The sequence below is a fragment of the Mytilus californianus genome, unplaced genomic scaffold, assembly GCF_021869535.1.
Source record: "Mytilus californianus isolate M0D057914Y unplaced genomic scaffold, xbMytCali1.0.p SCAF_2, whole genome shotgun sequence".
Taxonomy (NCBI): Eukaryota; Metazoa; Mollusca; class Bivalvia; order Mytilida; family Mytilidae; genus Mytilus; species Mytilus californianus.
In genome coordinates, this window is record NW_026262668.1 from 50,691,743 (window position 1) to 50,706,286 (window position 14,544).

At 31.8% G+C, this 14,544-nt stretch overlaps 1 protein-coding gene and 1 long non-coding RNA gene across 2 annotated transcripts in view; both read right to left on the reverse strand.

The window, feature by feature from the left end:
* Nucleotides 1–2,419: 2,419 nt before the first annotated feature.
* LOC127729967 (uncharacterized) lies at nt 2,420–7,522 on the reverse strand. The gene is made up of 2 exons (XR_007994909.1): nt 7,269–7,522; nt 2,420–5,475 (listed from the first exon to the last, which is right to left on the reverse strand). It is a non-coding gene; the product is annotated as an uncharacterized LOC127729967 (long non-coding RNA).
* A 2,732-nt stretch (nt 7,523–10,254) lies between these two features.
* LOC127729963 (choline transporter-like protein 2) overlaps nt 10,255–14,544 on the reverse strand; it is a 58,422-nt gene continuing 54,132 nt past the window's right edge. The window contains exon 23 of the mRNA XM_052237963.1: nt 10,255–14,272. Coding sequence (XP_052093923.1) covers nt 14,160–14,272 — 113 coding nt within the window. The 3' untranslated portion in view covers nt 10,255–14,159. The remainder of the gene's footprint in view (nt 14,273–14,544) is intronic.

Below are 14,544 nucleotides of genomic sequence, written 5' to 3' on the forward strand. Positions count from 1 at the left end.
GTAATTTCCTAAACTATGGCGGATTTTTGTTGTTTCCAAATCTATTGCAGATTTTGTGCAAATGTAGAGCAAGGCAGTACATATACAATCACTGACTTGTCTTAAATAAGTTGAAATGTACGACAACGGGAGCATGTCTATAAACATTTGTGAAATAAAAATTCCATAATGGTCAACCAAATCGTGATGTCAACCATAAAAAAGTGTAGAAGTGAGATACCATCATACAGAAATCGGGATTAAAATTATCATCCCCGGAAAATTAAGCATTTTCTAATCTGTGCATGGTACCTGTTAAATCCATTAATTAAAACAACTAGAAAAATGGAAGTCCCTTAACAAACATGAAAGCAGTTTTTTATAAAAAACAATTTAAACAGTTTGACTTTTCACATAATATTTATTTCAGCGTTAATCAATCTTTTTTAACTGGTGACGATTTAAGTCAAGGTGCTATCCTGTAATTTCATTTCTCACTTTAAATACTTTACCAGCCGTAGACGCTAAAATATTTACTATAACTCCATTCCCAAAATATCAACTACTAAAAACAGCTGTGCCTTTCTTGATCGCGGGATTCGGACGGTACAATAATTAGTGTCCCTCCTATGGATAAAAGATCACATCTTCATTTAAACCTATGGATAAAAGATGACATCTTCATTTAAACCATCGGCAAATTGTTCTAGAGGGAAAACGGAAAGTGTTTTCCTAAGTATTTTATCACAGGACTTCAGGAAAGTTTGGAGAGCCAACAACTTTACTGTCGGCGACGACTTATATGGCGTTATTTTATTGTGAAGTTTTATGTTACTCTTTTCCCCGGAAAATTACGTAATTCCTAAATCTGCCATAGATTTGGAGAAAACAAAAATCTGCCATAGATTTGATTTGTTTGGCGTTTGTAACGTCATATTTGCCATAGATTAGGAATCTGCCATAGATTTGGAACCCGCCATAGATTTGAGTCCTACATATATATGCAAATTTTTGGCAAACATTTGTCTATTGAACTTTAAATTAAAACAAAACGATTAAGAAAGAGGAGGGAGGGTGGTTAATTTCAACGTAATATCAAATTCAAAAAGTAAAGATAAAACTTTGCTATAGTATAAATAAGAATTTTACAACAAAGGAAATTTACATATCCAATAAAAAGAGTGAAAATAACTAGTGAGTAGATTTCAATGCAATAGTATATACTAATAAAATTCTAGTTCAAACCAGAGTAATCACTGAAGTGTAAAAATTATATGTTTCACTGCTTTGCTAATTAAATAATTAGTGTTGAATTAAACCAACTCAACAATTTTAATTGAATAAGTAAACTCGTGAGGGGTTATGTTGTATATTCTTCACATTAAAATAAAGCAGTATTCTGCAGATGACAATGAGCTGGAATTCTAGAATTTAAATTTATTTGTTGAAATTTAAAAAAATCTGCCTTGTTTTCAGAATATTCTGAATCCGGCTCAGCAGGCATATTTAAAATATAAGGTTTGTATTTTTATTCTTTTTTAATAAGGCCTGATATGTTGACTGCTAGATGTCTGGTTTCGGTTAATTTGTTTTGCTGGGTTATTTTCTCCTAGACCTTTTAATAATAAATCTGAGGCCAGACATGTTCATTTGTATTTTTGAATTTAAAAACAGTCATTTGTCATGTTTTTAGTATCGTCTGGCACATGCCTTTTCAGTGAATACAGAAAACCATAAAATGAATTATGACCAATATATTGCCCTTTCAGCAAATACAGAAAATCATTAAAATGAATTATGAGCAATATTTTGCCCTTAATTAGTGAATACAGAAAATCATTAAAATGAATTACGAACAATGTTTTTTTTAAATTGTACTTTCAAAGTCATGTAATGGATAATACCACTAATGTAAAGTCAATGATATTTGATATGCAAACATATAGGCATTTGCAAGTCTCATTTCCATGGAGATTATATAGCCCCACCCCCTCATCATGGTTCATTGACTTTGAAACTTTTACATAGTTTACAAGTTAATGTTTGTGTTTAGGTTTGTTTAAGGAGAATGACTTATGATAAGTCAATGGTATTTAATATGCAGTTGTATTAGTATTGGCACATCTCATTTCCATGGATGCTGATGTGGCGTAAAGCAATCACCAATCAATCAATCAATCATTTCCATGGAGATTGTTCAGCCCTTTACCTTCAGTTATGGTTCATTGACTTTGAATTTATGCATTACTTACATGTTTAAAGTATTGCTATTTTAATTTAAATATTTGCACTATCGAAATAACAAAAAGGTGAGACATATCTCTGTGTTAACTGTTTATTTGTTTTATTGATTTTCTTATACAAATGTAGTAATTAAGGACTTTGTCCTCATACATGTATTTGATTTTTTGCTTTCTTCAGATTCTGTTATTACTGCAAAAATTGTCACGTATTAAAACAAATTGCTTTTTAGAAACTGTTTAACATTTAAAATACTTGTATATCAATCACATGGCTTGGTTTGTTGTTGAGCCTGCGACTTTTGTCGCAGAAAGCTCGACATAGGGATAGTGATCCGGCGGCGGCGGCGTTAGCTAACTTCTTAAAAGCTTTATATTTTAGAAGGTGGAAGGTCTGGATGCTTCATACTTTGTATATGGATGCCTCATGTTACGAAGTTTCCGTCAGTCACATGTCCAATGTCCTTGACCTCATTTTCATGGTTCAGTGACTACTTGAAAAAAAAGTTAAGATTTTTTGTAATGTTAGATTCTCTCTTATTATAAGTAATAGGATAACTATATTTGGTATGTGCGTACCTTGCAAGGTCCTCATGCCCGTCACACAGTTTTCACTTGACCTCGACCTTATTTCATGGATCAGTGAACAAGGTTAAGTTTTGGTGGTCAAGTCCATATCTCAGATACTATAAGCAATAGGTCTAGTATATTCGGTGTATGGAAAGACTGTAAGGTGTACATGTCCAACTGGCAGGTGTCATCTGACCTTGACCTCATTTTCATGGTTCAGTGGTTATAGTTAAGTTTTTGTGTTTTGGTCTGTTTTTCTTATACTGTATGCCATAGGTCTATTATATTTGGTGTATGGAATGATTGTAAGGTGTACATGTCTAGCGGGCAGGTGTCATCTGACTTTGACCTCATTTTCATGGTTCAGTGGTCAAAGTTAAGTTTTTGAGTTTTGGTCTTTTTTTTTTAATACTATATGCAATAGTTCAACTATATTTGGTATGTGCGTACCTTGCAAGGTCCTCATGCCCGTCACACAGTTTTCACTTGACCTCGACCTCATTTCATGGATCAATGAACAAGGTTAAGTTTTGGTGGTCAAGTCCATATCTCAGATACTATAAGCAATAGGTCTAGTATATTCGGTGTATGGAAGGACTGTAAGGTGTACATGTCCAACTGGCAGGTGTCATCTGACCTTGACCTCATTTTTATGGTTCAGTGGTTATAGTTAAGTTTTTGTGTTTTGGTCTGTTTTTCTTATACTGTATGCCATAGGTCTATTATATTTGGTGTATGGAATGATTGTAAGGTGTACATGTCTAGCGGGCAGGTGTCATCTGACTTTGACCTCATTTTCATGGTTCAGTGGTCAAAGTTAAGTTTTTGAGTTTTGGTCTTTTTTTCTAATACTATATGCAATAGTTCAACTATATTTGGTATGTGCGTACCTTGCAAGGTCCTCATGCCCGTCACACAGTTTTCACTTGACCTCAACCTCATTTCATGGATCAATGAACAAGGTTAAGTTTTGGTGGTCAAGTCCATATCTCAGATACTATAAGCAATAGGTCTAGTATATTCGGTGTATGGAAGGACTGTAAGGTGTACATGTCCAACTGGCAGGTGTCATCTGACCTTGACCTCATTTTCATGGTTCAGTGGTTATAGTTAAGTTTTTGTGTTTTGGTCTGTTTTACCTATACTGTATGCCATAGGTCTACTATATTTGGTGTATGGAATGATTGTAAGGTGTACATGTCTAGCGGGCAGGTGTCTTCTGACCTTGACCTCATTTTCATGGTTCAGTGGTCAAAGTTAAGTTTTTGAGTTTTGGTCTTTTTTTCTAATACTTTATGCAATAGGTCATCTATATTTGGTGTATGGAAATATCTTATGATGTACCTGTCAGTCTTGCAGGTTTTTTTTACCTTGACCTCATTTTCACGGTTCATTGCTCAGTGTTAAGTTTTTTGTGTTTTGGTCTGTTTTTCTAATACTATAAGCAATAGGTCAACTATATTTGTTGTATGGAAGGATTGCAAGCTGTAGTACATGTCTGCCTGGCATTGTTCATCTGACCTTGACCTCATTTTCTTGGTTCATTGGTCAATGTTTAGTTTTCTTGGTTAAGTCTGTATCTTAGAAACTATAAACAATAGGTCAACTATATTTAGTGTATTGAATGATTGTAAGGTGTACATGTATTTCTTGTTTGGTTTATATGACCTTGACCTCATTTTCTTGGATCATGTTAAGTGTATGTGATAGTTGTAGTAAAGCTTTATATTTAGGACTATCAACATAATATCAATGATTAGTAAAGAAGGCGAGACATTTCAGCGTGTGCACTCTTGTGTAGACCTTGGCATTTGAAAACTATAAAGATGCCTGAAGGAGATCTTTATATGTTATAAATTAAATGACAGTTTTTGGAATTGAACTTGTAATATGTCTCAATTAAAATAAAAAAAGGAAATAAGAAATATCCATAAATCTTGAAAACAGTTGGTAGCTAGATATAATTTTTTACAAGACAATTAAAAAAAAAATGGTGGGCTGAAATAAATCCAACAGGCAAATGATAGATATTTACTGGTTAATTAATATGTCTACAGTTGTATAACAATTGAGGTTATTTAGTAGAAAACAAAATTGAGGTCATTCTGAAGCAATTATATCTTGCCATTGTGTTTATATTTATATTTATATAATGTTTATATTTTATTAGAAATAGATGAAATTGAAAATATATACTTGTGGGATTTGCTCATTGTTCAAGGTCATGCAGTTTCCTATAATTCCTTACATCCATTCATTTGGTCTTCTCATAAGCAATCATACTTCTTTCTTTTCTATTAAGTAATGACTGATCTTTTTTAATTCCCTGTATATATAGTTTTTACATTTAGGCTCATAATTTGCATGGGCCAGTTTATGGTATTGCCAGTCCTGTCATATTTCATCCATTTGGAATCAAGATTACTTGAATTTTTTATATATATATTGAAGATTTAATTTGCAGGATACAAATAATTTGCATTATGTATATTAATGAAATATGAATAAATGTGTCTTCTATCATGTCATATTTGCATCTATCAGCGTTTTTCAGTATTTCAATAATATGAATATTTTTATTTTCATATTTATTCACAATTCCAAAATATATATATTGGTAGCTTTAGTCTTTCATGCTAGTCGTTAAGAAATGATAATTGCTATGTTTCCCTTAAATTACGTAGACCTTGTGTATTTCAGTAGAAAACAAAATTGAGGTTATTTAGCAGAAAATAACATTGTAATTTTTTCTTGGGGATTAACATATGAGGTTGATACAATGATTTATTATACCTGAAAAAGACTATTTACTGGTTAATAGTTTCAAAACTTATTAACTGGATATAAATTATTTACTGGAAGCAAACATTTTCACGTAAAAAAGACTATGAACTGGTTAAGGTAATCGTTTAAAAAACTATTAACCGGTAAATGAGTCTTTTTTACCAGAAATACTGGCAGCAAAATTTTTCCTGTACTTTCTATATTGTCTTGTCCTCAGATTGTTTATACTGCAACTGTGCTACATGTATTTAAGCAATGAAATTGCATTGACTGCATATTCATTGTAATATATAGTCACTGACCGTATATCGCCTTGATTATAATGTTATAAATATGACTCTACGGAAAAGCTTTTCCGTAGAGTCATATTTATGATGTCAATAAAGAATATCAGAGTTCAAGAAAGTTTAATGTTAGAGTTTGTTTTTGTTGCAGTTCAGTGTTTCTGTTGTTCGGTTGTTTTCCTCTTATAGTTGATGTGTTTTCCTCGGTTTTGGTTTGTGACCCCAATTTGTATTCGCTTAATCGATTTATGACTATTGAATAGCGCTATTATACTACTGTTGCCTTTATTTAAGTTGTCCGATTCAAATTCAAAAATGGTGATTTTTTGAAGCATAAGAATTAATTATACAAAACCTTGAAAAAAGCCAAACCATGACATGAGGGTGGTTTTTAACGACCTTGACTACCCATGAGGTAAACCCACCTGAACTGTAGTGTATTCAATGTTCAAATGGACTGACAATTGTGGGAAAAGTGGGGCGTGTACACAGTCTCATTCAGGAGCATTGGTGGGACAGGAATATCTCGTGTCTATTTGTCTATATCTGCCATTCATTAACTAATAACCAATACCAAGTTTCTCTACGTGACAATCAAAGGGGAAGATAACTCTGCAGTTACTACAGGTTTCTCTACATCAGTCAAGAAAAATTTGGGGGCAAATGCTTCATAGGACTTTGTGAAGGCAAGTTTTTTAGGGGAAGAAGAACAAATTGGATGATCATGTATTTGTCTGTAGTTTAAATGTTAGTTTTCAACTGAGCAGGATAGTTTAATAGCTTTATTTGCTACATTTTTTATTCATTCATATTTCCTCTCATTCTGAAGCAATTATATCTTGCCATTGTGTTTATATTTATATTTATATTTATATAATGTTTATATTTTATAAGAAATAGATGAAATTGAAAATATATACTTGTGGGATTTGCTCATTGTTCAAGGTCATGCAGTTTCCTATAATTCCTTACATCCACGTCATTTGGTCTTCTCATAAGCAATCATACTTCTTACTTTTCTATTAAGTAATGACTGATCTTTTTTAATTCCTGGTATATATAGTTTTAACATTTAGGCTCATAATTTGCGTGGGCCAGTGTAAGGTATTGCCAGTCCTGTCATATTTCATCCATTTGGAATCAAGATTACTTGAATTTTTTATATATATATTGAAGATTTAATTTGCAGGATACAAATAATTTGCATTATGTATATTAATGAAATATGAATAAATGTGTCTTCTATCATGTCATATTTGCATCTATCAGCGTTTTTCAGTATTTCAATAATATGAATATTTTTATTTTCTTATTTATTCATAATTCCAAAATATATATATTGGTAGCTTTAGTCTTTCTTGCTAGTCATTAAGAAATAATAATTGCTATGTTTCCCTTAAATAACTTATACCTTGTGTATTTCAGGAAAATTTGTGTATTTGTTAAAAAAAAAGCAATAAACATTTTTTTTTGTGTTTGTGTGTGTGTCATTTGATATAAGCACCAGGACCCACTCCTATAAATCAATATAAGGAGAGTAATAAAATTGAGAATGAAAACAGGGAATGAGTCAAAGAGACAACAACCCGACCAAAGAGCAGAAAACAGCCCAAGGCTACCAATGAGTCTTCAACACAGCAAGAAAATCTTGCACCGGGAGGCGGTCTTCAGCTGGCCCCTAAACAAAAATGTGTACTAGTTCAGAGATAATGGAAGTCTCACTTAACCCCGAAACATATAAATTAACCAAAATTAAAAAAACTTACAAGACTAACAAAGGCCAGAGGTTCCTGACTTGGGACAGGCAAAAATTGTGGTGGGGTTAAACATGTTTTGTGAAATCTCAACCCTCCCCCTATACCTCTAGCCAATGTAGAATAAACAAACACACAGCAATATGCACAGTAAAACTCAGTTTAAAGAAGTCCAAGTCAGATGTTAGAATAGGTAACAGAAGAAACTAAGCAAAATGACTAATGATCAACATAAATCAACAAAGGACTATTAGCACTGTTACTGACATGCCAGCTCCAGACCTCAATTAAACTGATTGAAAGATTATGTCTTCATCATATGAAAATCAAGCACAATCCCTGCTGTTAAGGGTTTAGTATCATACCATCATTACCCGTGTCATGCCAACAATTGGTTTTAGAATAAATGTGTTTTTTTCCAATGCAAAGACCCTATGAGTGAATCAATATTAATTAGGGCCCGCATAGTGGCGGGTCACCCTATAGTGATCAGTCTGTCCGTCCGTCCATAACAAATTGTGTCCACTCTATATCTTGAGAACTGTTATAATTTCAAACTTTATACTTGACATGTATATTAACCAACACCAGAGGGTGTGTCATAATGTTTGTACAACTTCTTAGGTCAAAGTTAAGGTCAAAAACTTTGGTTTCAGTTGACAACCCCATGTCCTATGGTAAATCTTGAGAACTGTTATGATTTCAAAGTTTATACTTGACAAGTATATGAACCAACACCAGATGGTGTGTCATAATGTATGTACAACTTCCTAGGTCAAAGGTCAAGGTCAAAAACTTTGGTTTCAGTTGACAACCCCATGTCCTATGGTAAAGATTGTGTCTGCTCTATATCTTGATAACCGTTATGATTTCAAAGTTTATACTTGACATGTATATTAACCAACACCAGAGGGTGTGTCATAATGTATGTACAACTTCCTAGGTCAAAGGTCAAGGTCAAAAATTTTGGTTTCAGTTGACAACCCCATGTCCTATGGTAAAGATACAAATTTTTTACCACATGTTATTTACAGCGGGACCCACAGAGATGGCTCCCATTTCAATGATGTCTAGTTTTAAAATTCTTCGTATAGAATATTACCATAAAAGATTGGATGTGAAATACCTGAACATGTAAGATGTCTGCACATTGATTTATATTTACGGATTATGTCCTTGTACTGATGATAAAATTTAGTAAATGTTTTGACAAGTTTGTGATATTGAAAACCCTGGTGTAATAATTTTTCAGTAATGCAGCGATTTCTTTCGTTAAAATCAAATACATTGTTACGCAAAGTTGACCATAGATGAATTTGACTGTTTATTTTTGGTCCCTTTAGATTGTATAGCTTCTAAGGTTTCTGCTGAAGGTATATCTAGAAAAGTGCTTAGGAAGCACAAAATTTATCAGGTGTTGTTTTCTTTAAACTTGAAAAGTGCAAAATTAAATATATATTTAACCAATACTTAAGAATAGCTAGCTTCATAAAACTTGAGGCTTTATAAGATAAGAATGACCCAGTAACCAGACCAGGAAAAACTTGTATGGGATTAGAAGGTACTGTAAGTTAACAGCTTATGGTTAGTAGGGATTTTAAATGCCAAAACTATCAGATTTTTTACAAATTGTGGTGTAGGGTATAAACAAACAAAAATGGGTCTTATTAAATAGAGAGAAAAAATGGGTTGACCATGTATTTTTCTTGCTATTATGCAACATAGAAAATTAAGTGTACATTCCTTTATAAAATTAAATTATCTGAGTTATCTCCACATGTGGATAAGTTAAAAAAAAATTGAATCAATTAATAAATATTCTGTATTTGTAAGAAGTCCAAATAATAAAATCAAATCACATAATTGATGGATTGCATTGCTGCCTCACAATTTGCTTGTTTCAGTAAATATCTATATTGGTTGTTTTCTGCAATTTTATGATCAGGGATGTTGGAAAACCCCCATACTACTTTAATAGTAGTGAGAGGTAAATGAAAAGAAAAATAAAGGTAGACAATACAGTCTTTTTCAATCCTTAAAATTAGTTCATGATTTGCCAACAGAAACCCTATAAATAATTCACACTAAAAAACAAAATAGGAGGTGCACAATAGCATATATGGTAAAGTTTTTGAGAAGTTTCATTAAGTTATGATTAGGGGTTAAAAAGAGTAGATTAAATTTGTTGTGATATGATGAAATCCATGTCATACAAAGATAAGGCAAAAAATAATTCAGATGAAGAAAGAAAGTAGCAAATGCAAAAGTACATCATGTGTGGAAGATAATGTGAAAGTTTTACAAAATTTTGTCAAGTGGTTCAAAAGTTGCGGTCACAAAAGTGGGAAAGAAGAAAAAAGCGGACGTACACGGTACAGAAAGAAGGACCCCTCCGTCACTGAATACAGCTCACTTTAGAAAGCAGGGAGTATTCCATCACTGAATACAGCCCACTTTAGAAAGCAGGGAGTATTCCATCACTGAATACAGCCCACTTTAGAAAGCAGGGAGTATTCCATCACTGAATACAGCCCACTTTAGAAAGCAGGGAGTATTCCATCACTGAATACAGCCCACTTTAGAAAGCAGGGAGTATAACAAGATATTTTCGAAGAAGTGGAATAATTCATAACAATAGAAAGATAAAAATTAAATATTTAATAAGTAAATAACATTGTCTTAAATAAAATATATTCACACAAAAAACAATGATTCAAAATAACAATGCTTGGAAAAAATAATATGAAAAAAAAAATTAACATATACAATAAATCAAAGTTTTATATATTAAATTTAGTTTTGCTAGTTTTCAGTTGGAAAACTTCAGTCTACAATAAGTTTGTTCAGTTGAGAAGGAAACCCAATGGTGAAACATCAATGAAAGTTCATAGATAGATTAAATATAGGAATAAATTTCTGTGATAACAAAAGTTAACATGGCACTTTGGATCTAAAGAATACTCAGAAAGATTGAAAATATAAACAGCTGTGCCAAGAGCCCAAAAAACGCCTGTTAGTAATATGGAACTGCAATTAATATAATATTGGTCATAAAAAATTGATTTATTTTTGACAAAGTCCCAGAACTCTGGAAAAGCAGATCCTAAAATTTTCAAAATCACAAGGGAGCTTGTTTTTACCAATTTCAACGATATAGTGTAAATATTCTTTTAAATCAATCAAAACATGCTGGAATTATCGCTCATAAACATGTAAAAATTTCTCTTAAATCTAACAATTCAAGTCCCAAAACCCTGGAACGATAAACCAGAAAATTTTCAAAAGCAAAGGAAACTTATTTCTACCAATCCTTTTAACAAAGAGTAAAGTTTCAGGTAATAAACTGATCCAAGCATAAGTGAATTCGTGTGTGATATGTGAAAAAATTTGCTTTAAATCTAATGGTTAAAGTCACGATATGCTGGAACAACAGACCAAAAATAATATATCATCAGGCAACTTTCTTCCACCAATTCAAATATTCCATCATGATATTTGATTAAAACATTCTCTAGCTTTTGTATGCATGCTATTTGGATGCCTGACAACTGTGCACCATAATATTTCCCATCCATGACAGGTGTATGCTAAAAATCACAGAATAATAGTAGAAAATGGTATTTAAAACTTCACTGTTAATAATACTGAAATAACCCCTCAATAATTTCCTTGAACTATAGTTTCTCTGAGTCTGTATCCTTTATCCGACTACTGTAAAAATTTAAACAAATCTTGAGGAACAGGTCTAATACTCGTTATCTCAATTCATTTTAGGGAAAAAAAATTTCAGGGAACTTTTTTCTATTTTTTTCTAAATTTCAAAGTTTGTAAACATAGCTCATCTTTGATGGTGGATCAACAAATACGACAAAAATAAGTTTAAAGAAAAAGGTATAATATTGTGATGTTTGCCAATTAAAATTATAAAACATACAAAGCATTTTATGAATGTATTAAATAACATCCTTCAAATGTTCAAAAAAGCTATTGGAATACATTAATATTTTATTTGTATTTGTAATGCATATTTGTTTTAGGCCTGAAAACTTCTATCATTCATGAAAAACCAAAATACTAAAATTTTGGACAAATTGGCAGATTGATAGACATACACAAACTAGAAAACATAATGCCCTCCATCATATACAGGGCATAAAAATAATGGTAAGTGATGGCAAATGGACTGACCAGCTAAAAAGTGGACGGAATACTTTATTGCAGCAGTTCTAAATAAATATGATTGTAAATTTATAATATTCAGATATATGTATAATGACTGTCTAATATTTGCTTCACATAATTTAAAATTATGACCCAATCATTTGCAAACACTTTAGTTTCCAATGTTTAGCAAAGACCCTTCACCTTGTTTACAAATTTCTTGCAAGCAGTCAATTCTATATAAATTTGTTTAAATTCATGTCTGGTTTTTTTTTTGAGTAAAAAACATGTGTCCTTTCCTGCCTAAGTTAAAAATAGAGCAACTCTAAAATAATTATCTTATCAAGAAATTAACCTTCCCAAATCATGAAACAATTCAATTAAGTCAATTTAAACTATAGAAGGTTTTAAATTGACATGATTAGTACCAGTAGTGAGTGGCCTTTGCTATTATATAAAACTTATTGGATTATAGCAATGTACAAGTATTAGTACCAAAGAAAGACAATTCATATAAAAATATATATCACAATTTCATGTCATTCAAAATATGTGCCAGCACATACAAAGCTCAAAATATATCAAACAATACACACTCAATTAACAATTTAAAAAAAAATAACAATAGGCAATGCAAAATAAAAATTATTATTACATTAGTTGAAATGAAATACCGTGATTTCCCAGAAAAATAAAAACAGATAATTTCGCATTTGAAATAAATTCTGATAATTACACTCCACTAACTTCCTACAACAATGGGTGTTTCAAGACATCGTCGATCAGGTTGCATGAAAATGAATTAAGAAAGTGAAATAAAGAAATACCGTAAGTGCATGTATTTTCTGCTTTATTCCTTTAAAAAAGTTTATGGTCAATGTTATAAAAAGAATAACTAATCCAAGAATTCAACTATCGAAAAAAATATTCAACTTGTGACTGAATAACATTCATGAAATAATGTGTTGTTCGTGACTAAATGAATATTTTTCTATATTTAAGATCTTTGATTAGTTATTCTTGAATTCTAAAAAAATGTTAAATCAATTTTGTTTAACTTTATTTAATAAACTGACAAAGGCAGTTTACAAATCAGACTATATGCAGCTGTTACTCTATATCTAGCTAAAAGATTATTCTAAGAATCTCTATTTTTATTTCATTTTATGTATTTAGCCTAATTAATGTGCATTTTTAGGATCTAATATGTAAAGGGGCCTCGGTGGCCGAGAGGTCTAAGTAGTTACTACTGTATTCACTAGCCAGTCAACACTGAGGAGTTGAGTTTGAACCCTGCTCAGCGGGTGCACTCGACTCCAATCTTAATTGACTAGGAGTGTCAGTTTTCCTATCGAATGTCGGTGGTTTTCTCTGGGCAACCCGGCTTCCTCCACCAATAAAAACTGGCCGCCACGAAATAGCCCAAATGTGGCGCTTAAAAGTGGCGTTAAAACACCAACAATCAATCAATCAATCTAATATGTAAAATACATGTTACATTTTCCATGTAAGTAAAATTTGACCAGGGTATTGAGTGATGGTAGATTATCAATTTTATTTGCTATTACAAAATAACATTCATCTAGAATAAGTCTAATTCAATTATTGAAAAAAAATCAAGGGGAGAAAAGTCATTTTAATTAATACTGACAAGAGTTATCTCCCATTCCTTGAATAGGGTTTAAATATGATAACATGTTTTTTTTAAATACATTTTTCTTTCATTCCCTTTTTATGCTTAAATCTGCCTAAAAATCTCTACAATGGTAATAAATTAAATAAAAATTCGGAGGTCTTATAAACTTTTTATATATATGATTTTATATAACAGAAAAGTAGGCTTGAGAGCACTTACAAAGCAATTTTCCATATCTTATTTTCAAGTGATAATTCTTATAAAAAAGAATTGATTGGCATTGAATTTCACATATTGTTCAAGAAGACATTGCTGATATTAACCTTTGTTATTAATTTCCTAAAATTGTGGCAAGAATTGTTCACATGAGAGCCCTCACAATGCAATTTTCCATAAATGTTTCCAAGGGGCATTTATACTCTTTGAAAAATAATTTATAGGCAATGAGTTTTCAAACTTGTCCACTGACACTGCTGATATAAACCTTTGATACAGATTTTATCAAATCTGGCAAGATTGTACAAGTGAAAGCACACACAAGACCAGACAAACACCTGGTATTTTTATGGCAAAGATCAGTATTGTATCCTTGAATATTACAAAATGATTGTACTACCAATTCGATCATTCGTTATAGTTAGAGACGAAAATTAACACTATGTTGTCATGTTGGAGTTTAAATCTAGCATTTGTCTAATCAATTGCTGCCAGAACCTTCTCAAGTACATTCACTTTAAAACGTTTAATTTGATTATCTAGAATCTCTGCGTGCCAAAACATTCTTCTTGCCAACAATTTTCATCAGCTGACTACTCATATAATAAGGTTTGTCTGCACTGCCATCGTTTCTTTCTAAATCCTCCACTGAAAATATATAAGGTCAGATGATACATCACTCTAAGAACAATTAGAATGCAAATGTTGTCATGCTAAGCATACCCCCACTCATAATTCAAAGTATCTGAAAACAGGAAGTAGTTGTTTGGTCAGATCTGCAGAGGGCTCACAAATTACAACTCATCATTTGCTGTGGAACTTTTACTTTTATTCTGTGATTTACAGTAAGAAAATATGTTTAATGTGGATTCCTTATTATTCCTTGGATACCAATTTTTGTGGTTTCTTTGGTACAGGGA